Genomic DNA, 25,846 nt, shown 5'->3' on the forward strand with positions numbered 1-25,846 from the left:
AGCCGGGCACGAGCAGGGCACGGCTGCAGCGCCGCGGCCCCGGGCAGGAGCCCCTGAGCGCCCTGACTCCGTCTTTGCCGGCCATCAGCGGCACTGGCGAGGGGAGGGAAGATGCCAGCAGCGCCCTGGTGCTGCCCGGCCTGGAGTCCCCCTCGCCCGGGAGCAGCGGCTGCCGGCGGTGAGCCATGGATTCCTTCTGCTTCGTCTGCTTCCAGAAAGAGGAGCTCCAGCCCCTGCACCTGAGCGGGTGAGTCCATGCTGTGCCCTGCCAGGGCGCCCGCTGGCTCTGGGGACGCTGCACCGCTGCTGTGGGAGCTGGGCCGGGGGATGGCGGCCGCCTTCCCGTGCCCAGGCTTCCCCTGCCGCCGGCGCAGCCTCTCCCGGGGGCTCTGACCGGCAGGGACCCTGCAGGAGTCTCCCATCCTGCCGGGGTGCCACGGGGCCGCGACGGAGACCCTGCGCTGCCGGACGGAGGCCGTTGCCCCCCCGCGGGGTACCGCATCGCCTTCGGGGCGAGGGGCATGGCAGCAGGGGCGGCAGCTGCCGCAAGCTTTGCAGCGGGGCGGTGGGGAGACGCGAGACGGCCCCATGTCGTACAACCATGGCACCTCCGGGGCTGCGAGCCGGTGGAGAGATTGGCCTGATCCTGCTCATCCGAGCGCGGATCCCCGCTGCTCTCGGGGACAGGGCCTCCGAAGCCCCTGCGCAACCGCCCGGCCCCGGCGCGGCTCCCTCCTCCCGGCCGCCTTCCCGGCCCCGGCAGCCAAGGCGAGCGCGCCAGCCGGCAGGCACGCGAGGTGCCAATGCCGGCATATGCCCGGCCCAGCTGCTCCCGTGCGGCACCGGGCCGCGGCCGGGAGCCCGGGAGGACTCGTCCCCGCGGGCCGGGGGCTGCTGGCGCCCGCAAAGCCTCGGCTCCTGCCCGCGGGGGGCAGCTCTTGCCACCAGCATCCCGCCAGCCCTCCCCGGCTCCCGGGCCAGCTCCTGGCTGATCCCTCAGCAGGGGCAGAGGGGCTGAGGCCCGGCCTCGCGTGGTGCTCTGCAGAACAGTGCCACAGCCCTCCTCGTGACACCAAAACAGCGTTTCGGGGGCTCCCGCCTGCATCTGGAGGCCGGCGGAGGGGAACCGGCTGGCAAGGCCGAGCTGCTGGGCTCGCGCGTGTCCTGGGAGCCGCCTTTCAGCGAGACGAACAGCCGCCTTTCGGCAGCCGGGGGGACAGGCCCGTCACCGCCGGCCACCGCCGCGCTGGCCTGCGCAGCCTCCTCGCCAGCGGCTCTGCCGGGGCTCGTGGCCCCAGGCGGGACCTGGCCGCCCGCGCCCCGTGCAGGCCTGCGCTGCGGGGAGCGTGTCGGTCTCCTCGCCCTCGCTAGATGGTGCCAGGAGAACGGGCTGCGAGCGGCACGGCGCGGCGGCTGCGCGGTGCTGGTGGTGCCGGGGGCCTGGGCGCTGGGCAGCCAGGCCTGCCACCACAGTGCCCCGCGCTGACTCCCACTTGCCCTTTGGACTCGTCCCTCGCTGTCCAGGGGACTGGAAGTGCTGCCGGGCAGCAGCTGCGAGAACAGATGTATTGCGGCCCAAGGCAGCGACTCGGTGCCTGCTGCTTCCCCAGGACTCAGACCTGGAGCAGGAGAGAGTGACACAGTGCCGTGACCCTGCTCTGCCCCCAAATCCCACCTCCTCCCCATGAAGGGGAGTAACAGCAATCCCAGTTCTGTTTCTTTTCAAAAGAAACCCATCCCAAAGAAACCTGTACTTTTTCTTTTCCGCTGCTCTCCAAAGCAGTAAATAGTCATCACTAGGCTCCAGAGTCAACACTACCTCCAAGCTGCCTGCGATGGGCTCGGGCTGCCTGGCAGACTCAGGCAGCCGGTGCTGCAGGTCCCGACCCGGGAGCCTGCACCAAGGAGGCCGGGGCTGTGCCGCCAGCACAACCGCCCGGGCAGCGGGGGCTCGGGCAGGGGTGCCGCGGCACGGTTAGCGGCGGGTGCCTGGCGGCGGGGGCTCGGCTCGGCGTGTCCCTGCGACGGACAGCAGCTGAGGACTGCGGCACGCCACGCGGGCTGCATCTGATCTGTGACCTTGATAGCAGGAGCTATTAATATTCCCGGCGCAGCTGATGCCGGCGGCCGAGGGTCCAGCCTGCCTCGGCGAAAGGAGGCCAGCGGCCGTTAACCCTGCGCTGGAGGAAGCCTTAACCCTTCGGCCGCCAGAGCACAGCCCCGGCGGGGGGGGGTTGGGCTTCGGGACCCCGTCCCCGGACAAGCGCAGCCGCCGACCCAGGGCCGAGCAGGCTCCTGGGGCCACAAGAGCCCGGCTGCATCGCCGCCAGCGCGGCGCAGAGAGAGGCGCCGGCTCTCGGAGGCGCCGGGCTGCGCTGGACGGGGCGGCCTGTCGACCCAAACTCAAAGCACCAAGTATCAGGCGCAAGCAACCTGCTCGCTGGACGGGGCGGCGCTGGGCTCCCCGGCCGGGCTTTCGTTGTGCTCCTTTTGCAGGACTCCCGGAGGCTCCCTTCCCCGCCGCCGCGGGAGGCTCGGGGAGTGCGGGGAGCTGGGGCGCTCTGCGCCGGTCAGGGTCGCGCGAGGCGATAAACCCGTTTGATCTGGCTCCTTTCATCTCGCTGATCTTAATTAGTGGTTTTGGAGCGCTTTGAAGAGTACGAGCTTTATGCAAACCCGACCTGTTGTTGTTATTGTTATTATTCTCGCGGTGCCGTGAGAGCTCAGAGGCGCCTGCTGCTCCGGAGACTTTCTGCCTCCTTCGTCCCGGGCCACGGCCTCGGCACCCGCTCCAAGAAGCCGTGCCCGCCCAGCGCCATGCCCACCCGGCCCCCGGCGGAGGCGTATGTGGGGCGCGAGCACCCCGCGCCGCAGTGCCCCCGGCCCCGCGCAGCCTCCCCCAGCGCCGCTTCTCGCGCCTGACCTAGAAACAGCCCGCGGCTATAAATAGGCCCACGCGGAGCCGAGATCAGAGGCGCAGCGCGAAGCACCGCCGCGGCGGAGGCCACCGGCAAGCCGGGCGGCGAAGGGCAGCGCAGCTGGGGGGGGCAAGCAGGGCGCCGGCAGCAGTGGGGGCAGCGCCGGGAAAGCCGGCGCGATTTTTGCAGGCTCCTGTCTCGTTTGCCTGGCAGCGCGGGGCAGGTCTCCGAGGGCAGGCTGCCCGGCAGCCCGGCCCGCGCTCGCTGCAGGGAGAGAAACGGCATTTCGCCTCGAGCGGGAGACACGCTGACGTGTTTGTAGCGGCTCCCGTTCGACGCGTCCCGGCCCCGGCCTGGGAAGCTGCCGTTCCCCACGGCCCGCGCGTTCGGTGAGGGGATGCTGCGCAACGCCACGCGGCTCCGGCTGCTCAGAGCACCCATCCAACCGGCCCCGGCACCCCCCTGCTTTTCGCCCCCCAGCGCAGCTCAGCTCGCCCGGCTGCCCCACGTGCCGCGGCAGTGCCAGGGAGTGGCACGGCACTCATCCTGCCCGGGCCAGCGCCTGCCACCTTTGCTCGCCCCAGCCAGGGCGACCTGGGAGCCCGCCTGGGCTCCGTCCCTGCCCAGGGACGGCATTTCTGCCCTCCCTTTGGATGCAGCGAGGATCTCTCCCTCCGTGCAAGCACCCCGATCCTGGCCAGGGTCTTCTGCATCGGTGTCACGAGATGCAGTAACTGCGGGGCTCAGCCGGGGGGACCGCAGGAGCGGGGGTGCACAGCCGCCGTTGCCTCTCCCGCTCGCCTGCACCCGAGGCCGGCTGCGCCCCGGCTGTGCCCCGGCCCCGCTGCCAAGCGCAGAAAGGGCGGTGGAGTCACAGCAGCGTGCGGCAGCAAATTACCCCGAAGTGTCAGGACGTGAGTCAGCCTCCCCATTTGGAGTCATTCATAAAAAGACTAATTGCTCGCTGCGCTAAACTGGGAGCGGATCAGAGCTGCCGGCTCGAGGCGGTGAGTCAGTGGTGCCGGCTCCTCGGCCGCCCCCCGGGCTCGCCGTGCAGCGCGGGCGCTTGGCGGAGCGCACGGCTTAGCTGCGAGCAGCTTTCCCCTCCGCGGTGCTCGCGGCCGGGGGCGCGGGACGCGGTGCAGAGGCCGCCTCTGATTTGCACAAGCACCTGCGTTTTGGTACCCAAAGAGTCTTGCAAAACTCTCCGTTGTTCTCAAAACGCTTCCCAAGCCCGGCATGGATGCATTTTCACGGATGCATTTTCGCGCCAGCGTGCGCGGTGCACATCCCTGCTAGGTTAGTGTCCTGCTTACGCTGCCCTTGGCCCCGGCAGCAAAGGGGCACCGCGAGGCCGAAGGGACCGAGTGCACCGCAGACCCAAGGGGCAAAGCAAGCGGAGGGAGCGAAGCGCCGGAGCGTGATCCTCGGCGCCTCCTCGCAAAGAGCAGATACAGCCACCAAGCAAATCCTGGCTGGTCATTAAAACATCTCTGCCGGGCTTCGGCACCTTGTTGGTGGATGCCGCAGCTGCACAGACGCGCGCAGGGTCACACCAGGTGGACACTCACCCTGGCCCGTGCTCTGAACAGTGCTCCAGGTCTCCCAAACCTGGAGGGCAACAAGATGCTGTAAAAGGGAGAATAAACCTGCCCAGGGATGCTGCGGGTGAAGAACATCACGCCGACCCGCTGCCTCTGCTCCGATTCCTCGCGCACGGCAAGCAGCAGAACTGACGCCGTCTCCTGGGGTTGGAGGTGCCCCAGAGTTCCCGTTTTAAGGCTCTGGCATCAGCTGCTTAACGTGTTGCCAAAACGCGTAAACGCGTTTAACACAGCTGAAATCGAATCCGGGCTGAGCGTCTGTCTCCGCTGGCTTCCTCCGGCGCAAGCCGAAGGGAAGCCACGGCGTTTTGCACCCGGGTAGAAACGGCATTTTGGAGGGGAGAAACAGGGGCGGAGGGAGAGTGCTACCTGCAGTGCGAAAATCCCAGCCCTTGGACCATCAGCACATCCAGGCAGTGCAAGAGCCTCCTCTGGAAAGAAAATCCCGTCACTTGAATCCTTGAAAAACAGCCCGCAGAGGCCGGCTCTGCCGTGACCTCCGGCGACCAACTCGGCACCGGCCGCCCGGACAGGTGCAGCGCTTCTGCTGCACCGAGCGCTTTCTGGCTCTGGCCCAGGGCAACCAGGGCTGCAGCCACCCAGCCGGGCTCAAGCCACGCGTGGCAACGCTGGGCACCACGTGCCGAGCAACGATGGCACCCGGGCGCGCCAGCTGCAGCCGCGTGAGAAGATGGCGATGGCCACGTCTTCCAGGGGGGTCCTGCAGCACTGGCTTGTGCAGGGGGCCCAGGCTGCCCCGCCGGGACGGGTCTGGCAGGAGAGAGGGTGTATCTGTACTCACAGTCGAGCAAGGGCTGCTGGGGCACGTGAAGGTCGGGGCGGCCTTGGCTGCCGCAGCCACGCGATGGCGGGGTTTCAGCATCCCGAGAGGAGGGAGCAGGACAAAAAGCAGGATCACAACCCTGGACTTCGGGAGAGGACACCCCGGCTTCTGCTGGGACCTGCTCGAAAGAGTCTCCAGGGCGGGGGCCTGGAGGGGGGTCCAAGAGCCGGCTGATGCTCAGGGCCGCCTCCCCGAGCTCCGCGACGGGCCGTGCCCACGAGCAGGGCGCCGCGCGGGGGCGGCAGGAGCCTGGCCTGGGGCAACAACAGGTTCCTGCCCGGACCCAAGGATAAGAAGGGAGGCGACAAGAGGTGGGGGCGGGAGGCCCCAGGAGGGCACGCAGGGACCGCCGCACCCCGCCGGGGCTACGCGCGACGGCGCTCCCCCTGGCGGCGGGGCGGGCGGGCGGCGCTAGGGCCCGGCGGCGCGGGGCGGGCGCGGGGCGGCGGCGCTGCCCGCGCGGGGCGGGGGGAGGCGGGGGGGGCTGCAGGGGGCGCCGCGGCGCCGCTGCTGGCGGCGGCGGCGGCGGTGGGCGGCGCTAGGGCCCGGCGGCGCGAGGCGGGCGCGGGGCGGGGCGGGGCGGCGGCGCTGCCCGCGCGGGGCGGGGGCTGGGGGCGCCGCGCCGCCGCGCCGCTCCTCCCGGCGGCGGGGCCGGGGCAGGGAGGCGGCGGCGGCGCGGGGGCGGCCGGCGCGGGAGCGGCGCGGCGCGGCCAGCCCGGCCCGGCCCCCGGCGAGGGGCAGGCGGCGGCGGCGGCGCCTGCGAGGGCGGCGGCGGCTCGGCCGCGAAGGACGGGGCGCGGCGCGGCGGCTCGCCCCCACCTCCCCCCGGTAAGGCGGCGCGGCGGGAGCGCTGCCCGCGCCCGGCGCGGCGGCCGCCGGTGCCTCGCTGCCCTCCGCGGCGCCGCGCCCGCGCCCTTTGTGCGCCCGCCGTGCCCCGGCACATGGCGCGGCGCTGCCCGCCGTCGGGGCGCCGCGGCGAGCCGTGGGAAAGGGCGATTTAAAAACGGGGGGGGGAAAGAAAAAAACCCCGAAGCCGGGCGGGGGCGTCGGACGGGCCCCCCGGTGCCGCGGCGCCGCTCCCCGGGGCGGGCTGCGCCGGAGCCCGCGCGCCGGGCGGCCTTGCGGCGGGCGCGGCCCCGCGCGGGGCTGCACCGGGCTCGGCCCGGGGCTGGGGCGGCTGCTGGGCGCCGGGGGCAGCGGCCCGGCCGTGCCCGCACCAGGCGGCCCCGGGGCAGCGGCGCCGGGGGGGGCGCGGCGGCGCCGGGGGCTTTTGTTGTCGCCGCCCGCGGCGCGCTGCGGGCCGGGGGCTGCGGCCGGGACGGCTTCGGCCCCGGCGCGACGGATCGAGGGCCGCGAAGGAGGCGACGCCGAGATGGGCTGCGGGGCGGCAGCCGGTGCCTCGGGAGCGCCGGGAAAGGCAGGGAGAACTGAGAGGAAAAAAGAGAGAAACGCGGGCAGGAGGCTGCCAGGAGCCCGCTGGCAGGGCGTCCGTGCCCCGATGCAGGCGGAGGAGCTGCGACCCCCATTAGCCGCCCGGCCTGGCCGTGCGTGGTCCTGGTGCGGGCGAGGGGTGCCGGGCGCCCTGCCGCAGCCCGGGGCCGGTGGGAGGGTCCGAGGCCGCGGCGGAGGCCGGGGCGCTGCTCTCCGCGCTGCTCTCCGCGCCCCTCGGCGCTGGGGGCGACGTGCCCACCCGCTGGGCGAAGCCTCGGAGCGGGGCGCCCGGGATATTTGCTGGATGTTCGTGGCTGTGCCTGACCCGCCCCGGCCAGGCGAGCGGGTGCGAAGCTGGCGCCAGGCAGCGCCCGGGGCGGGCGAGACCCCCCAGCCCCCACGAGCGCCTCAGAGGGCGCAGGGCACCCGCGGGCTCCGCTCGGACCGCCGGCAGCGGCGGGGCTGGGAGAGGCGTCCCCGCACGGCCACGTTGCCGCAGCGCAAGGCGCCGGGCCGTTACGGAAAGGAGCCCCGGCCGCACGGCGGGCCCCGAGAAGAGCCCAGGAGCCCGGGTGCCGCATCGGGGCCGGGGCCGGCCGGGTGCCTCTCGCGCCGTTTGTCTTTGCAGATCCCAAAGGCGAGATGCTGCCGGCGCTGATGGAAGAGTTTTGGGAGGGAGATGATGACAGGCTGATGAAAACCAATCAAACAATGAAGTAATCATAAATCCCCGGTGCCAGCGGCGAGGCGCGGAGAACGCGGGAGGAGCTGGCGGATGGAGTAGCCGAGGTACTAACAAAGCTCTGCCATTGATCGTGAAAAGCCTGGGAAGGCAGCGCGCTGAAAGGCAGCCAACGTCCTATCATCTGGATTTGTTCTTTCTTTTTTTAAAAAAAAGAAAAGGTGCCACGCTAAATCCCAAGCTTGGAAACGAGGGCAGGGAAAACGGGAACAAAAGCTGCAGGCGAGCAGCGCTCAGGGCACCGAGAGGGCTGTCGCGGGAGAGGAGAGGGGCGGCTTCCCGGGAGAAAGGAGGCGTCTCGCTGCCGCGCGCCCTGCGCGGGAGCTGTCTGGGCAGGGAGCAGGGACGGCCGTTCACTTGTTCTGCCCAAAATTTCCCGGAGAGGCCGTCGGCGAGACCCGAGCCACGGGGCTGAAAGGCTGAAGCAGCTTGTCACGGCTGAGGAGGGACGGATTCCTCGCCAAGGGGATCTACGGATGGGCGTAACGGGGCCGGACTCTGCCCCGCAGCTGCGATGCCTTCTGGAGGAGGGAGCCGGCTCCCAGCTGGGAGTGCGGGCGCTCCTGCGCGTTCCTTGCCGCCGGGGGAGCCCGTCCTGATTTCACGTTTGACACCCGGCCATCCGCGTTGGCGCGGGCAAGAAGCGGCTCCGAGAGACCCTGGGCGATGGGGAGTTCGGGGACCCCGTGCAGACGTCTGCGGAGGAGCGACGGAGGGGTCCCCGCTCTCCTCTGCGCGCCCCGGGGCCCCTGAGCTGGGAGCGCTGGGAAGTCATGCAACTCCTGGAAGATGGTTGAAAGACGCGGTGTTTCGTGGGGGAGCCGGGACGCTCCCTGCCACGGGATCGTCAAGGGGAGCACGACTCCGAAGCACCGAGGCGCTGCGGCGGAGGGGCCAGCCGTGGGCCGCGACGGGGCCCAGAGCAGTCGGGTTCCGGTTCTGGCAGCGCCGCCGGCTTCTCGCGCCATTTGGTGAAGCTGTTGCTGCTGCCTCTCGACGCGGGGGAGACGCGCCTCTGGCTTCCCTCCCTGGCAGGGTCATGGGCACGTTGTGACGCTGTTCAGGATTTTCAAGGCCGTTTGCCCAAAATGCTCAGGCCAGCGGTGGTCCTAGTTAGGGGCGAGGGAGAAATACTGCTCTGCGAGAAGCAAGAAGACGAAGCGCTGCGTCATCCGTTGCCTCTCTGGGTGGTGGTGGCTCCTTCCTCTGAGCTGCGGGATGCGCGGTTAGACGGACCGTGCCCAGAATGCTGCCCGTCTACGGTCGCTGATGGCTTCCCACGTGCTGTGCGCGACCAGCCGCCTCGCAGCGGTTTGTGGCTACCCGTCACGCTGCCGCCAGCCGAGCAGGACGTGGCCGAGGGGTTTCGGAGCGGGTCTGGGTGGCTCCGCTGCCGCTGCTGCTCGGCGAGGTAGCTCCGATGGCGGGTTTCGCGGGGGCCGCTGGGCTCCTGGCTGTGGCCGTGGTGAGGCCACGCGTGCTTTTGGCCTTGGGAGCCTGTTGGGCAGCCGTCGCTGTCTGGTTTCGGGGACGCACCGTCCGGCCGAGGCGAAGGGCTGGATGTGCTGCGGGCAGACAGCACGTTTGCCGCGGTCGGTGGCGGCTCGGAAGCCCCGAACGGCAGCAGGTTGCAACACAGGGAGAACGGAGGGGCCTGGAGCCGGGGGCACTTAGACATGTTGTTTGGGTTTTTTTTTTCTTGTCCCCTGTTGTGCCACAGGCCGTTTTTGTGACCTTGGGCAAGTCGCTTCTGGCTGCAGCCACGTGGCTGCCTTCCCTTGCAAGATCCCTGACTCCAGCAAAAGCACGCGGAGCGGCTCGGCTCCCGCGCGTGGGGCGAGCTCCCCCCTGCCCTCGCCAGCGGAGCGAGGAACGGCTCCCGGCGGAGCAGGGCCGTTACCCTGCCGGACCGAGTGCCCAGGCGCTGCCCAGCCTCGTGCCCTGCCCGTGGAGACGAGGCGGCCTCGCTGGCAAAGGCGCCTTTGGGGACCCGCTGCGGCTGCTGGCTTGGCGGCTCCCCCGGGAAGCGGCGCTGATGCCGCCGCTCCGGCACTGTGATCCCGACGGCGCCGCGAGGACGGGAGATAAGTCTCCTAACGGGGTCGGACGGGCGCCGTCGGGGGGAGGCGGCAGAGGTTAAAAGCGGGGTGCCGTGGCCAGTGCTGGGCGCTGCCCTGGCCGTGCCTTCGCGTGCCTCGGTCTCCCCGTCTGTACCACGCTGCCGCGTGGGCAGAAACGAAAATGCTGGGTAGGATGGTCGCATCGGGGCTGGGCCCGGGGCCAGAGGCAGCCCGGCAAGGCGTCCTGCTGCTCCCCCTTCCCTCCCGGGATGAGCTCGGCCCTGGGGAGCAGGAGCTGCTTCACGCTGCTTCCTTTGGACTCCCGTGGCGCCTTGGGAGAGGGTTTTGGTAGCACCATGGCTGCACCCCATCCCGTTCCCACATCCGCTTTCAATTCGCTCTGTCCGGGGAGGCCGGTCCTTGGCGCCCGGCTCTGCTGGCGCAAGCTCTGCCCCGATGGCCGGGGGCGTGTGCATCGCCGGCGACCTCGGGCCGCTCTGCCCGGGCTGGTTTCACCCAGCCGCCTCCGCTCGGGGCGGCACGAGAGCCCCCAGGGCAGCGCGGACGGCGCCTGCCGCCCCCCTCGGCGTCGGCGTGCCCGCAGGAGCACGGGCCTGCCGGCACCTTTCCTGCTCTCCGGGCTGCTCCTGCTTCGGTTCCCGTTGCCGGGTTTGTCGGTCCAGCAGTTTTCACGAGGGCTGGGGGCACGTGCGGGGCGCTGGGACCGCGCGGGCTGCTCAAGGTCGCCGGCCGGCCGCTGGCAGCGCGTCCCACTAGGCTGGCAAATTCGCGCAGCGGTTGTGCTGCCGCGGCTCTTTTTTTCCAGAGCCGTCTCCTGCCCTCCGTCGCCGGAGGGTGCAAAGCGCCCAGGTCGCCGCCAGCTTCGCCCAGCCCGCGCTCCCCGGCTGCACTGAGCGCGGAGCGACGCAAAATGGTTTCTAGGTCTCACTGCCTGTTCCCGAGCCGGAGAGCTCAGCGCTTGCCCTCAAATGACTTTGACAGCTCAGCTTGTAGTTAAAAGCAATATAGAGCGGAAGGGTTTTGAAGCCGGTTGGCGGAGGGCCCCCCCTCCTGCTGGTGGTCCGCGGGAAGCGGGCGCCTTGCGCTCCGGGCTCGTGCCCGTGGCTGCGGACCCGGTGCCCTAGCAGACGGCGAGGGCACGTGCCTGGGTTGGCTGCCTGGTCTCCCCTTAGCTTCGTTCCCTCCCAAAACGGGCTCTGGAAGTCCCTGGGGCAGGCGGCGAGGCAGAGCTGAGCGGTGGCCAGCTGGTGACCTGAAAGCTTGGAGGATGGCTTGGAGGACGAGCGATGGAGAGGGAGGCTGAGACTCCCAGCACGAGCCCTCTCTTGGCTTCAGGATGCAGCCCGTGAAGAGCCGCAGCAGTCTGCAGCAGCTCCTCCATCAAAGCCAGGAGGAGGTGGTGGTGGTGTCTCCTCTGGAGCTCCTGCAGCTACTGAGGGCAGAGGCATCGGTCAGGCTCCCCGTGGTGCTGCGGCGCGTTTCTGGAGGGTTCAGCATCAATCCCACCCCGGGGCTGCCCCGGGGCAGGGTTTCTCCCAGGCCCGTGCAGGTGGAGCCCGACGGGGCAGCAGCTCCTTGCAGGGGCAGAACCGGGGTGGCCGCTTGTATTCCCGGCTGCACCGCGCGGCCCCGGCAGCCGCTTCCGTCCTTTGTGCCTCAGTTTCCTCCGGCTGGAAACGAGGACGCGGTGACCTGCCCTGCGCGCGGAGGATCTCCCGAAGCGCCGGGGAACGGCGGAGGGCTCCCTGCTGCCGCTAGTAGCTAATTTCATTTCTGCCACAATTAACGAACACCCGGAGGATTTGGGTGCGGGGAAAAACCCCCAAAGCTCTGCAAAACCCACGTGCTGCGGCCAGGCTGGGTACAGCAGCGGGTGCTTCGCCCTGGCCCCGCTGCCCGGTGTTTTTAGTTTCTCCCCCTCTGTGAAGGGAAAACTGTCTCTGTACAGACTCCAACAATAGCTCTGGCCCAGGGGGGTGTTTTAAGCTTTTTTGTTTTGTTTTGTGTTTTTTCCCCTTCCTCTTCCCTTTCCTCCTTGCCCCGGAGCAGCCTGGAGCTGGAGCCAGGCCGGATCCGCCTCTGCCCCCGTCCTGCGTCCGGCCGGCTGGGAGGCCGCGAGCCCCGGCTGCGTTCCTGCCTCTCTCTTCTCCTGCCGTGGCCCCTCTGCGGTCGCGGGCAGGGGGACGCCGCGAGCCGCCGGGCGTTTTGGCGCGCCGCCGTGCTGCGGCGATCCAACCATCGGGCTCGGCCCCAAATCCTCTCACTCCATTTAATAACTGGGTTGTTTTCCTGACCTCTAGTTCTCCGCCTGTGGCTGGAGGGTTTTTTTTTTTTCCTTCCTTCCTCTCTTAATTTCCAAGCAGCCACTTCAGCAGCACCGGCCCTCGGCCGGGCGCCGGGGGCAGCTCTCCTCCCGCAGCCTCTGCTCTCCTCGATTTGCCGTTAATGAGTTGCCAATTACTTCTCGGGCTCCTTGCGCCGAGAGGGGCAGCGTGCCGTGCTGTGCCGCGCGGCGGCCGTGCCGGGCCGGGGAATCCTGCCGCTGTGCCGGCCGCGGGGCGCCTTGCCCACGGCCTCGCGCCGCCGGCGCCATCCCGGAGCCCGGGGAGCTGTGGGGAGAGGGGAGGCAGCCGCTGACGGGCGACGGAGCGCCTGTCTATAAATACGCGGAGCGAGGAAGAAGTGGGTGGATTATCCTTCTTCCTCAATGAGATAAATGCTCCTCGAGCTTAAACAGAGAACAATTTTCGGCTGAATAGTAGGGGAAAAACTTGGGGACGTGGCGGCTTCCTCCAAGCTGAGGCTGCTCACCGATTTATTCCCTGCAAAGCCGGGCCGCAGGCGTCCCCGGCTCGTGGCGTTGGCTCCCCTTCTTGGGCGGAACGGGCTTCCCGTGTCCCGCGGCGTTCGTGGTTGTAGAGAGCCAGGTGGAAAGTTTCTTTTTTTCTCTTTTTTTTCTCCTTCCCCCCGGGATGGCATTGGCTCTGTGGTCCTGGTAATCGTGACGCTATTTCAGGTCGGGATGACAGCAGGGTGGGATGGGTTATAATGACCCTGCGGTAACGGGAATGCTGTGGCAAGCGGTCTGGGGACCCTCCTTCCCAAGGGCTGTACCCTGCGCGGATTTGGTGTTTTCCCCGGTTTGCTGCCTACAACATGGCAACCGAGACAGCCGGGGCCTTCGGCATCCCTTGGTTTGCTGGGCGAGCCGCTCAGGCTGGGCGCTGCGGGAGCACAGCCCGCTCCCACCTCCCAGCGTCACCCTGCCTCCGAAGAAAGGGAGGAGGCTGGGGATGTCAAAACCCCCGTCCACCCGATATCTGCCTGCCGCTTGCTTTCCACGCTCTCTGTTCCCGCTGTGAGCGTTTACCGGGAGGCAGGAGCCCCCGTCGCGCCCCGTCGCTGCGGTGGGCCGGCCAGAGCGGCCCATGGCCGAGCCCTGGCTGCAGAGCTGAAGGTCGGCGTCTCCGTCCGCCTGCCGCGGGGGCCGGCCCGCGCTCGGCAGCCTCTGCCCTTCCCTCCCTGCTCCCTCTCCGAGCTCTTTTTATGGCTCCTGTCAGAGCTGGGCAGAGAAAGGTCAGAGCATCTTGGAGAGATTTCTGGTCTGGAACAAGAACAAATGCTTGTAAAGGCTCCTCGGAGAAGAAACCTGGAGCAAAAAAAAATTATTTGGGATAAAGCCCTTCTCTTTTGCAATGGTTCTGAAATGGGATTAAACCCGGGCGGCTGAGCGGGGCCTGGGAAACGGCAAGCCTGGCCGGAGCTGGTGGCCTGTCCCGGAGCTGGCAGTGGTACCCGGGCCCCTGGCAGCACCCCGTGGGCGCCCCGGGCGTGGGAGCCGAGGGTCCCTGCCCAGGGGGCTGCCCGGGCCCCCCCCCATGCCACCGCCTCGCCCTGGCTCTCTGCGAGGCTCTGCTGGAGCCTCCTCTGGGTTTCTGAGGAATTTTATCTAATCCGAGTATCTCCTGCAGTGTGTTTCCATCTCAGTGCATTGGCAAACTCGAGCAGAAGGCTGCGGCGGGGGGATTTTTTCCGCTCCGCTCTGCTCCTGGCTGCCTTGTGACATTGCATTTACTTCAGCCGGGCGCTGGGGCCAGAAAACCGCTGGAGAACAAAGCGCTGCAGCGGGGAGCCTGGGGTGCCCGGGCCCCGCGGGCGGGAGAGCGCGCGCAGGCTCGGCGGCCGGTGGCATGGCATGGGTCTCTGGAAGGCTGTTGCAAAAGCAGGTGCTGCCCCATCAGCAAAGAGAAAAGGCAAAAACAGAGGGCTGGAAGCACGGGAGACGTTGCACCCGCGTGTGGCAAAGGATGCTCATTTTTGATGGGACCATTTTTCTATTCCGGTCACACGTGTGCAAAATCAGAAAGGAGCTTTCTGCAAAACAGCCCAGAAAAACTCAATGAGCAGGAGGGAGCTGAAGCCAGATTTAGCCAAGGGAAAAAGCAAATACTCCCTGACTTAGAGAGATCTTTTAAACAGTAGGCAGCCCTTCCATTTCCGCTCTCCTCTATCCCACAGGCATTAAAAAAAAAAAAAAAAAAAGCTTTGCTGACTTGAATAATTGTATTTCAACACAGGTTAATTAACAGACATTGACAAGCATGATTGTAAATTCAAGTGTAGACATAATTCTTCTTGTGGGATACTGGGAGCTGTTTTTAGTCATGCATCCACTTTGCTTCTGCACTAATCCACCTCCACCTCCAATAACAAGACACTAAAATGGTGCTTCTCTTTAGGAAGGCCAATAAAACACTATGGAGATGAGCTGCTTTGAAGATCTTATGAGTCAAGCTGATACATTTTTGGAACATCATGATGTTTGAGTTCCTTTTCTATTTTCTGCCCAACTTCCCAGGAAAAAAAAATTATAAAATTGAGATCTACTCTGGGATGAGAGACAGCATGCAAAATGTTAGTGGTTTAAAGAAATGAGGGGCGCTTGGAGCTCAGGCTTACCCTAGTCGGAGAACATGTGAGAAGGTCTCCCCAGCCTCATGCTTCAGGGCACGAGCTGCTGAAACACCTGGGTGAGGAGGACGTCACCCTTGGGGCAGAGCATCGCCCCGCTAGGTGCTTTACGGGTGCTCAGCATCTTTCCTTGAAGTCTCTGGCACTGTTTTCTCCTGGAGACAGATGGACTGTTTGCTTTGTGCCAGAGCAGCGGTTCCTGTGGCGGTTCCTACTTGGGATTTATCACCGAGTCCAGAAATGGAAAAGCCCTTTTAGCGCTCTGGCCCTGCTTGCCAGTGCTGGCTTGTGCCCCGCGTCTGCCCGTGGCATTGCAACGTCCCAAGCACACGGGGCTCCACCTCTTCCCCCCCAGGTTTTTATGCGTGCTGGGGTTTAGCTCAAGTGTTCCTTAATTTCGTTGCTCTAGCTCCTATCTGCTGGATACCCTCCTCTTCGCTGGCGCGCCGGTGGCATCACCCGCGGTCCCTCTCTGCCTCGGCGTCCCTCCTGGCCAGGGCAGAGCTGCGCCGCGGCGGCGCTCAGCCCGCAGAGCCTCCTGCAACCAGCCGCCTCTTCCGCAGCCTGCTCCGAGGCTTGCCGAAGGTTTACCGGCCGCGACCGCCCGCGCGGGAGCCCTGAGCCGCACGCCTGCAGCGCAGCTGCGGGATGAGCCCCTCGCCTGCCGCTCAGCCCAACGCGGCCACCGAAGCCGAGCTCCCGGCCTCTGCTCGCGCTGCCGGCTTTCGCTCCAGTAGCAGAGCTCTCGGCTCGGTCCCGGCGCCGTTCCTAGCGGCGGGGCGCTGCTTGTAGCTGAGGCAAGGGGAATTAATTTTGAGTGTGGGTTTTCTTTTTTTTTGGGTGAGACGCCACATTAAAAGTCTAAATATATAACGGCTCCCGCTCTGCTGTTATCCCATGATTTTTGTCAATCTGTTACAAAATAAAAAGCAGTCATCTTCTTCGGGGAAGATACGTTCTTTGCATACATCGCCGCAGCACTGAGCACTCGCATTTCCACCAGCTTTTCGGGGCTCGTTTCTCCAGGGTGCCTCCAGTAAGCGCTCGTGCCGGTGCCGAGTGCGGCGTGAGCCGGCACCGGACAGTTTTGCTCTGCTTTGTGCACGCGCCTGGACGGCGGGACAGGTCAGAGGAGGAGCAGCCGCTGGCTACATGCTCTTGTGGGATGACGGAAAGCAGCCCGGCTCCCTGAGCCAAGTCCGAGGGGATCCTGGCGTGGCTTTGCTGCAGCTCCGGCATGGTGGGTGAGTCTAAGCTCGGCTCTCTTTGTGCTGTGGTCCCTGCGCTTCTGCTCGGAGGCTCAGGAGGGAGAAGCCTGTAGAAGCCATAGCGGATGCACGGGAGCCCGGAGCTCCCCTCCTCACCGCGTTGCACGTGCTGCAAGCAGACCTGAGCGAGCGGATGCGAGCGAGTCTTGTGCTAACCTCCCCCAGCGCTGCTGCGTTTCTGGGGCAGCAGCGTGTGTGCGTGCGCGGGCACTAATCTCCTTGAGAGGAAATACAGTTCTGCATCGTAACCTGCTGTGCTGCAGATCGGCGCTGGGCTGGGGCTGGGCGCGGGGCACCGTGGCGCGACCGCTCTCTGCGTTGTGTCGGGGCGGCTCGCGGGGGCAGCGCGGCCGGCGACGTGGGGGGCCAGTTTGGTACCTCGCTGGGCTTTGCCCTTGCGTGTGGACCCGGGCAGGACGGGGGAAGGAGCTCGCCGTGCTCCTGGGGCGGCTCGCTGCGCTCCTCGAGGAGCAGGCGCGATTGCAGGGCAGGGGCTTGCGACTGCGGGAGGCGGCTCAGCGCGGTCCGGCTCCATCCTGCGCCTCGCTTCCTCTGAATGAAACCTCCTGGCACAGCAGGGTGTTTTGCTATTTAAGACTCTGCACGCTGGCTGCTTTTCATCTTGCACTTGCCGCTGTGCAAAGGCTCCCCAGGCTCCGTCGGCTCGGCCTTTGTGTGCCGCGATCGCCTGGCTGTCAGAGCCGCTCTCGGGCCTGGCACATCTGCGCTCACCCACCTGCCCCGTTGGGAAGCATCTGCAAGTGGGAGCTGGGGCTCGGCCCCGAGAACCAGATCCGCTTTGGCTTCCAAGGGCAAAAAAAAAAATCCAAAAGGGAGAAGCGCGGGTGGTTTGTCATGAACGAGGACCATCAGTGGGTTTTGTGTGTGCTGCTGGCTCTGCTGATGCCCTCTGCATCAGCGAGATCAGCCCTTTGGTAGGGCAGAGCCGAAAGAGCCGGTGCCGATAGATATTCGAAGTTATATAATGGAGTGATGAACTGCAGCGCCGCAGCTTCCCCCCCCCGGCAGAGTGGTGGGTGCTGTGGGGCTGCCCCCCGTTACCCCAGCACCCTGAGCATGCCCCGTGCTCCCGGGCGCTGCGCTCCGTCCCTGCGCGGGCTGCAGAGCAAACGCCGGGAGGGGAATTTGCTCTGCCAAGTGTGCATGGCGTGCACGGTGCCGGGAGCTCCCCGGCACCTACCAGCCTCTGCTCCCATCCCGGGCGGTTGCTGGGAACGCAGCAGGGCTGAGGAAATGGTGGGTGGGGGTGGGCGTGTGTGTGCGTGTGCATGTGTGCGCCCACCCCTGCCCTCCTGGCGATAATCGGTGTGAGCGGCGGCATGGCTCTGCTGTGCCCTACACCCTCGCGTACTGCTTTGCCCGATGACTCCCCTCAGCCTCAGAGGGCCACGTGCCCAAGGTCCATGTTCAGCCATGATGCCCGGCCCGTTGGTGCCTGGCATGTGCGAGGGGCGCTCTGGGGACATGTTGTCCTTATGTCCCCCGCAGTGGTCATGACATGTCTCTGCCTTGCAGCACAACCATGAGTGCGGGTTCGATTGAGCAGGAGCCGTCGCGCAAGCTGGCCTGCTGCGGGGTGCCCCTCATCACCGAGGACATGCAGTCGCTGGCCATCCGCACCCTCTCGGGCACCGACATCAACAAGCACTACGACCTCATCCGCGAGCTCGGCAAGGGCACCTACGGCAAGGTGGACCTGGTGTCCCACAAAAGCACAGGTGAGGCGCGGGGACGCGGCCGTGGCGCGCGGAGGAGGGAGTGGGGAGGAGGCTGCCTGCCTGCCTGCGCTGTGTTGGGCCAGTGCAGCAGCCGCGGTCGCGGTGCTTTGTGCTCCCTCGCTGGACGTGGAGGGATTGCACCCAGCTCTGTGGGTTTACCGCTCCCCAGTTCGGCAGGGTGACCGAGCACTGGAACGGGTTGCCCAGAGAGGTTGTGGAGTCTCCATCCTTGGAGATATTCAGAAGCTGTCTGGACAGGGTCCTGGGCAACGTGCTCTAGGTGACCATGCTTCAGTAGAGGGGTTGGACTAGATGACCTCCAGAGGTCCCTTCCAACCTCAACCCTTCTGTGATTCTGTGAGTTGCGTGTCAGCTCCCATCCCCGGGGGTGCCCAGGGCAGACACCTTCACCTCTCAGCGGTGCCCTGGGCAGAGCCTGGGCACTGAAACCCATGCCGGCCCTCTCCCCACTGCAGGCACTAAGATGGCCCTGAAGTTTGTGAACAAGAGCAAGACGAAGCTGAAGAACTTCCTGCGCGAGTTCAGCATCACCAACACGCTTTCCTCCAGCCCCTTCATCATCAAAGTCTTTGACGTGGTCTTCGAGACGGAGGACTGCTACGTCTTTGCTCAGGAGTATGCCCCCGGCGGGGACCTCTTCGACATCATCCCGCCTCAGGTGAGAGCCTGCTGCTTGAGGCATTTTGGGGTCTCTGGCTGGGCACAAGGGCTCAGTATCCCCAGGGTGCAGAGCTCTGGAGGTGCCAAGCCTGGGCGTGGGGTAAAGGCGCTGAGCCCCCCCTCCAAGCCTGCCTCGGTGCCGCCGGGAGCCTTTGCAGGAGGTGATGCAGCACTGCATGGCCAGCCCCAACTGGAGCTCCAGCACCCAGAGACGGGCCCACGACCCATAACCACGTCTCGCGGTGGCTTAGCCCTGCTGCAGGGTGCAATGGGGTGTTTCTGGCCAGGAATCTCTCCTTCCCTTGAAAGAGGCAGGGCAAGGAAGAAGAGGCAGGCTGGAAAATTGAACGAGGAAAAAAGCCAGAGCGAGAAGGAGAGATACAGAGAGAACACCCAAAGAAAATCAGACCTAATTGAATTGGAAGTGTAATGAAATCTTAATGCAAAAGGAATAAAAGGAAGTACGATTATGCAGTGTCAGCTGGCAGGGTGGCGCAGGGCGGAGGTGGGCTCAGAGCACGCGGGGGGAGCCCGTGGGATGCCCGTGGCACAGGGGCGCAGGTACCCCGGTCCCATGGTGTGCTGCCTGCCCCTTATGGCCCTGACCCTGCCGGGGGGACACGGTCCCCGCTCATGGGCTGTCCCTACTGGGGGGGGGCTGTTGCTCATGAAGCTGAGGAGAGAAATGGGGGTTAAAGAGGCCAGAAGTGGCTCCCCCAGCTCCTCCTGCCCAGAGCAAAGGGCCAGTGGCCTCGATAGCCACCGCTGGGCTCCCGGGAGCTGGGGGATCGTGGTGGCAGGGTGCTGGCTAACGCGCTCCGTGTCCCACCACCCGCAGGTGGGGCTCCCCGAGGACATGGTGAAACGGTGCGTGCAGCAGCTGGGCCTGGCCCTGGACTACATGCACAGCAAGAACCTGGTGCACCGCGACATCAAGCCGGAGAACGTGCTGCTCTTCGACCGCGACTGCCGCCGCGTCAAACTGGCCGACTTCGGCATGACCCGCAAGGTGGGCTGCCGGGTCAAGCGCATCAGCGGCACCATCCCCTACACGGCGCCCGAGGTGTGCCAGGCCGGCCGGGCCGAGGGCTTCACCGTGGACACCAGCATCGACGTGTGGGCTTTCGGGGTGCTCATCTTCTGCGTCCTCACCGGCAACTTCCCCTGGGAGGCGGCCTCGGCCTCAGACACCTTCTTCGAGGAGTTTGTGCGGTGGCAGAAGGGGCGCTTGGCGGGGCTGCCCTCGCAGTGGCGCCGCTTCACGGACAACGCCCTGCGCATGTTCCAGCGCCTGTTGGCCCTCGACCCCGAGAAGCGCTGCCCCATCAAAGAGGTCTTCTACTTCATCAAGTACGACCTGATGTCCGAGGTGCGCCGCCGGCCCTCCTACCGCTCCCGCAAGCACGCCGGAGACAAGCTGGCGGCCGGCCCCCACCGCCACGAGACGCCCAGCTCCTGCACCCCCACGCCGCTCAAGAGGACCATCCTGACCGAGGGGAGCGGCCCCCGGCTCTCCGGCTCCGAGCCGGGCGCCTCCTCCCCAGGGACGGCGAGCAGGACAGACGGACGTCAGGACAAAGGCAAAGGGCAGATGGTCCTGGCCACAGCAATAGAGATCTGTGTCTGACGGCGCCGGGGGCGGCACGCGGCTCCCTCACGGCGCGGCGCGGCTCCGCTCTGGGCGGCCTGCGGATATGATGTCAGCCTGTCCCTTCGCCCTGCCCGCGGGGAGAGGGATGGCCCAGGGTTTCATTTTTGGTTACGGTAGGAGAAGGGACCGGGATTCGTGTCTCCCAAAGCAAAAAAAGAAAAAAAAAGAAAAAAAGAAAAAAAGGAAAAAAACACAAAAGAGGAAAAAAAACGAAACTGGTTGCACTCGGCAGCACTGAGGATGCTGATCCCTCCAGCCGCCGCAGGCGAGGCCGGGCCGTGGGCGGCGCGGGGAGCCCGGCCACGGGGCACCGGGCGCCTGCCGGGGAGGACGCTCGCTGCTCCCGTCCCCTGCCGGGCCGGGAAGGCCGTGGCCACGCGACCCTGCGATTCCGGCCCTCCCGCCGAGGAGGGCTGGGCCGAGTTCCTCTCCGCGGCGGCGTGGGGACGGCTCACCGAGTAATAATAATAATTAATAATAATAATAACAATAATGAGCAGGGGAGGCGAGCTGGGGTGGGGGGAGGCGGGGGGGCCACGTGGGCAGGTTCACGGGTCGCCTGAGGCCCTGGCACCCCCAGGGAGGGAGCCCTGCCCTTGCTGCCGCCCCCGAGAGCGGGGCAGGCCGAGGACAGGGGAGGGCCCAGGGCAGGCCCTGCCTGCCGGCGTGCCCTGCGATGGCCGGCCCGGCTGGCGGCGTGCCGGGCGCGAAGGAAGGCTAATGACCCCAGTCCGTGGAGGAGGCCTTTGGAGAGGCTCGAGCGCGCGGTGGTTTCACCCCTGCCCCGCGAGGGGAGGGTGAGGCGGGCACTAAGCCTGGCCGCGGTAGCACCCGGCCCGGCCGCCCCGGCTCCCCTCACCCCAGGCCGGCTCCCCGCGCGGGAGGCTCTGCCCGCCCGGCGGCCGAGCGCTGGCAGCCATCGATGTAGCAAGCGTCAATATGTTGTGTGTCTTTGTGCGTCAGCCAGCTGCACCCGGCTGGCACCTCACTGTCCCCCGTGCCCCCACCCCACAGGAGAGCCGGGCACTGGCCCAAAAGCAGGGATGGCGGCAGCCAGAGGGACTGGTCGTCTCCACACTAGGGCCTAGGGGCTCCTCACGGCCGTAGGAGCTCGGAGGGCTTTTGGTGGCCGCGGTGCCAGGCGGCGGGGGTTTGGGGCAGCCGGCCCCGTGGCGGGGGCTGCGGGCAGCGTGGCCTGGAGCTCAGCATGGCTCGAGGTATCCCGACCCGGCGGGACACCCGGGAGCCAGCGGCCAGCAGCGAAGCCCAGAGCTGCTGTGCCCCGGGCCTCTGCGGAGGACGCGGTCGGAGCTGTAAGGCCTGGGCGGATTTGCAGACTTTCATGTACAGGGTGACTAGAAACCGCGGTGGTAGCCACATCTCCAGGGCAGGCCTGGAAGCTCCTGCACAACCTCGGGGGCAAGGGAGGGGGCTTTGAGTGGCCTCCCAAGGTCCCCCGCATCTCCCAAGCTGTCCCCATCTCCCCACCCTTGCTGTCACCCCCTCCCTGGACCCCCGGGCGGAGGCGGCCCCCGCTGCCCTGGGGCGGCGAGGCGGCAGCGCTGCTCAGCGCCCCTGAGCCGGGCCGGGCCGCCAGGCTGGCCGAGGCAGGGCTGCGGTGGCAGGAGCCGCTGGCGGCCCCGTAACACCGAGCACTTGGGGTCGGCACAAACCTCCCTGCTGGCACCCCTCTCCCCTCCGGACCCACAAATTACCGCACAAAGGGCTATAACGCTATCAAGAAGCAACAGCAGTTTACACAGCAGACACACGGCAGGTGGGGGCCTCGCCGGACCCCCCGCCCCGGCCGCAGGGCCGCCGGCAGGGACTCGGCAGCAGGCCAGCGTGACTCCCGCGCGGCCGCGGGCTGCGACCGTGCACCACTCTGCGGGCCGCCGGGCGACCATCGCCATGGCCCCGGCTGCACTGAGCCGGGCACCTGGCCCCGGAGCTGCACCGCCGGCACGGGCCCCGGCGTCACTGCCTCCGTCCCTCCTCCACGTCGCCCTCCCCTCGCCCCGTCCCGCTGTGCCCGCCGGGCACTCGCCCGCCCCTCCGTCGGTGTCACCCGTCGTGCTCTGGGGTGCCAGGGCTAAGGTCTTTTTTTTAGAAGTAGCACTGCACAGATTTAGAGATGTTAGGCGCGATTTTTCTCCTTTTTGCCTTAGGTCCCTCAATGTCCTCGATCTTTCGTGCAATAATGTAGATAAGGAATTCCGACCACCACCTAGAAGGGTTATTTTTACTTTTCTGGTCAGTTTGTCCCTTACAGGGGTGTGCGCGTGGGTGTGATTTTCGTTTCCATTGAGGTCGCTGTGTTGGTAGGTTGTCGGGTGTTTATTTTAAATCCCCTCGGCTGTCGGGTTTCGGACCTTCTTCCTGTAGGAGAGGTTGTAGTGTCACAGACGTTACCTCAGTTTGTCACTGTTGAAAAGGAAAAAAACAACTAAAAACGTGAAAAAAGACAAAAAATAACAAAAAATATCGTTATAAAAGCAAAAAAAAATCTCAATGGCAGTGAAGACTTTTTTTTTTAAATAAAACAAAAGTGATGCTTGTGTTGCAAACGCGGTGGTGCTTCCCCCGGGGCGGGGGGGAATCCTTTGTCTAAAAACAAGCCTTCGTTGGAGAAAGCTGGGATCTCTTTTCAGGAAAAGGCGCTCCGACGTGTTTCTTTGCACAGTTTGAGCTGCCTGAATATGTCAAATATTTGGGGTTTCCTTCATACCTTGGCATCTGCAAAGCTGCGAAAGCAGCTGGCTTTGGCCTGCAGCGCCTTTGCCAGGAAAGCTGGGCTTGGCACCAGCTCTGCCCCCGAGCTGGGGCAGCGCCCCATGGCCGAGCCCCTGCAGGGCTGGCAGGGACGAGCACCCACGGCGCATGGCTGCGCAGCGAGCTGCGCGCCCCGCTCACGTCTGTCCAGCTGCGTGGGTGATGCACCAGCTGCCCCAGGCACCCTGTGCTCACCCGGGGAAACTGAGGCCGGGTCTCGCTCCAGGCACTGGGCTCCGTGTGACACGGTGCTGAGCTCTGGGGACAGCGAGCAAAGCCTTGTCGAGGGGCTGCCGGGCACTGAGGGGCCGTCACCATCACCGAGGGCCACCAGCCCTGTCCAAGCCACTCCGCGAGTGTCCCATGGCTCAGAACCCACTTCACTGCCGGCCGGAGGGAGCCGGGGCCAGCAGGCGATGGCGACGGTGGCCGGGCGAGCCCGGGAGCGGGCTCCCTCCCCGGGCGGCCATAGGCATTCGCGGCACGTCCGCGCCAGCGGTGCCCAGCGCCGGGGCAGCGCAAACGCGAGCGCTAAGCAGCCCCGGCTGGGACGGTGGGAACGTGAGAGCAGCCCAGCGGGGGCTGCGGCCGGCAGGGCCGGGGGCAGCTGGGCAGGCAAAGGGCACTGGTGGAGAGGGGCATGGAGCTGTGCCGGGAAGGAGAGCACCAGGGCTGGGGGAAGGAGCCCCCGTCCAGAGCTGGCAGCACCCCCGGGCCACCCCGGGGGCACCCAGCCCCCCTCACTGCGGACCCCTCCTCCAAACGGGCCCGACTGCTTCAAGCCATATGTATTCCAGCCACGTCCGCAGGCTAATTTCAATTTCCTGGTAATTATGCAAATGAATGTGGATTTAATTAAGGGCAGATTTCATTAAAGTCTTCTTGGGGAAATGAGAACAGGGTGGGGGAGAGTGAGAAGGAGGCAGAAAAGGAGAGATGAAGGCAGTGCCTGCCCTGGAAGATAAATGACTGCAGGGACAGCAGAGGGGCCGCGCTGAGCCCTGCCGGTGCCTCCATCCCGTGGGACCAGGGCGCGCTGGGGCCCACCGGCCACCGTGGCCCAGGCGTGGACGGGGCGATGGGGCCCACGTGCCTGCCCGCTCCCTGCAGCCCTGGCACCCGCGAGCTCTGCGCCCGGGGCCCGGCTCCCTGCCCAGCTCCCCATCCAAGGGCCCCCGGGGCGTCCGCACTCCCAGCCTCCCCTCCGCCGCGCGTCTGCCCCTGGCGTGGTGCGAGCTGGCAGGCCCCCCCGGCACGGCAGCCAGAGATGCTGTCGCTGCCCGGAGCCGGGCACCGGCCGCACTGGATGCACACGGGGACGAGGGAAGCGGGCACCAGCTCCCCGGCTCGCCGCAGGTAACCGTGCGCCCTGTTCATCCGCTGACTTCAGCAGCGAAGGTTTTAATCTCCTTCCTTTCAACCCCCTTCTCATCAGGGCAGAGAAAGCATTTCTTTGACACGTGATTTTTCCAGCTAAAAATACAGATTTGGCCACGCTGAAAGGTCTAGGAAATCAATGTCATTGTCACCAGGCTCTGGCTGAAAGGACCCTCCCCTCCCGAGTCACAGACAGAGAAAGGAAACGCTGCGATTTGATGTTTTGGAAATAAAACGCTTGGGTTTCTTTCAGCTGGACTGTCTTTAATTCAAAGTGAAACGTCTAATTTTATCTCAGCAAGGTCAGCGATGCTGAGAAGCAGTCAGCGCCAGGAACATGGGGCTTGCTTGTATCCAGGTGAAACATTTAGACGAGTGGCAAAAAACGAGTCTGGGGCCGGTGTCAGAAATGCCAGCGACCTGGCGAAGCCAGGGATCTGCCCACGTCCCCTGCGTCTCCTGGCAGCTGTTTGCTCCCAGGTTTGGCCAGGAACGCCGCAGCCCCCGCACCTCTGACGGTGCTCGGGGTCTGCAGACCAGGCAAAGAGCAGAGATGCAAAAGGGAGAGATCAGAAAGGGAAATTAAAATCGGCAGGTGAAATTCTGCGGAGACAGAGATTAGGGGGAAGAGGCTGAAGGGAGAGGAGCCGGGTGGGGAGTGACCGGGCAGACCCAGGGCCATCAGGCAGCGAATGTGGAAGGGGGAGGCAGCAGGGACGCGACGGGTTGCTACCCGCTGTGCAGGGCCACTGCCGTCTCTCCCTTTGCTTCCCGAGCCCCAGCCCCAGCTCAGCGCCCCGTGCTCCCCGTGACGGGAAGCTGCTCCCCATTACGGCCGCACCAAATGACCCCTTTCACCACGCGCGGCTCTGCTCCAGTCTCCTTTTTGCACTCTCTCCTATCTATCATATCAGGCTCACCCGGGGTTACTAACGATGGCCGCAAGCACCCCCAGCACGCACTGAGCCTCGCGGGGCAGAGGGCAGCGGGGGCCGCCGAGCCCGGCTGAGCGTCGCAGGGCTTCCAGGGCTGCTTCCAGGGCTGCCTCGATTGCTCCCCTGCTCCCAGCACCTGCGGGCAGAGGTGGCAGCACACCCAGCCCAGCCCCTCGTCAGGAGCTGGCCACGCCGTCCCTGCTCTCACCAGAAACGGCTCGTTCGCATGCTCTCTTGTGCCCAAACCACGGCAACACCTGAGCCACAGGCAGCACCTTCATCTCTCCTGCCCTGGGCACCCTAAGGGCACTGGCTTTTTCACTCAGCTCTGCAGTTTGATCTAAGGAGCTGTGAGCTTTAAAGCACTTTCAGGCTTTCTGGGGGAGCTCGCTAGATGGAGTGGATTCACCGATCTAGGTAGATTTACCAGCTGTGGCTGGTCTCACCATCCATCATAGCTCCCCAAAGCAAAGCTGCAATGGGCCAGAAGCCAGACAAATACTTAAGCCCCATAAGCACTGAGCTACCACTGCCTACGCCGTGGCCTAGCTTTATGGCTTTTAATTTTTAAATTAAGATTTTAAAAAAGCAGTGACAAAGTAAGGTAAGAGAAGGCAGTCCAAGGCTGTTGACCTTGGGCAGTCATCAAGTGATGGATGAACAGCACAGACACTTTGCTAAAAGAAAATAAATAATAGATTTGTAAAGATCTTCAAGATACCAGCAGGGCCAGAGGGAAGAGGCAGATTGCCAGATGCAAAAACACCATCGGTTTTGGATGCAGGACCAGGATGGGGCAGATCCAGACAACTGTGAACCCTTAAAAACCTAC

General features: G+C 65.7%; 1 protein-coding gene across 4 annotated transcripts; it reads left to right on the top strand.

Moving 5' to 3' along the window:
* Nucleotides 1–143: 143 nt before the first annotated feature.
* On the top strand, nt 144–22,497 carry SBK1 (SH3 domain binding kinase 1). Of its 4 annotated transcripts, XM_064520508.1 has the most exons (5): nt 6,114–6,194; nt 7,426–7,586; nt 17,396–17,598; nt 18,075–18,277; nt 19,118–22,497. In XM_064520508.1, the coding sequence occupies exons 3-5, from the start codon at nt 17,403–17,405 to the stop codon at nt 19,904–19,906; spliced, it is 1,188 nt and encodes a 395-aa protein (XP_064376578.1). In that variant the 5' UTR covers nt 6,114–6,194; nt 7,426–7,586; nt 17,396–17,402; the 3' UTR covers nt 19,907–22,497. The 4 variants fall into 4 exon arrangements, with proteins under 4 accessions (XP_025962263.1, XP_064376577.1, XP_064376578.1 ...); XM_026106478.2 differs by lacking the exons at nt 6,114–6,194; nt 7,426–7,586 and adding an exon at nt 144–247; XM_064520507.1 differs by lacking the exon at nt 7,426–7,586 and having other exon boundaries at nt 6,081–6,194.
* Nucleotides 22,498–25,846: the final 3,349 nt, after the last annotated feature.

The sequence above is a fragment of the Dromaius novaehollandiae genome, chromosome 14 (genome assembly GCF_036370855.1).
Source record: "Dromaius novaehollandiae isolate bDroNov1 chromosome 14, bDroNov1.hap1, whole genome shotgun sequence".
Taxonomy (NCBI): domain Eukaryota; kingdom Metazoa; phylum Chordata; class Aves; order Casuariiformes; family Dromaiidae; genus Dromaius; species Dromaius novaehollandiae.

Coding starts and splice junctions, on each gene's coding strand:
- SBK1 (XM_026106478.2), top strand. CDS start 186: ATGGATTCCTTCTGCTTCGTCTGCTTCCAGAAAGAGGAGCTCCAGCCC. Junction 248..17,395: donor CAGCCCCTGCACCTGAGCGG/GTGAGTCCATGC, acceptor TCTGCCTTGCAG/CACAACCATGAGTGCGGGTT. Junction 17,599..18,074: donor GGTGTCCCACAAAAGCACAG/GTGAGGCGCGGG, acceptor TCCCCACTGCAG/GCACTAAGATGGCCCTGAAG.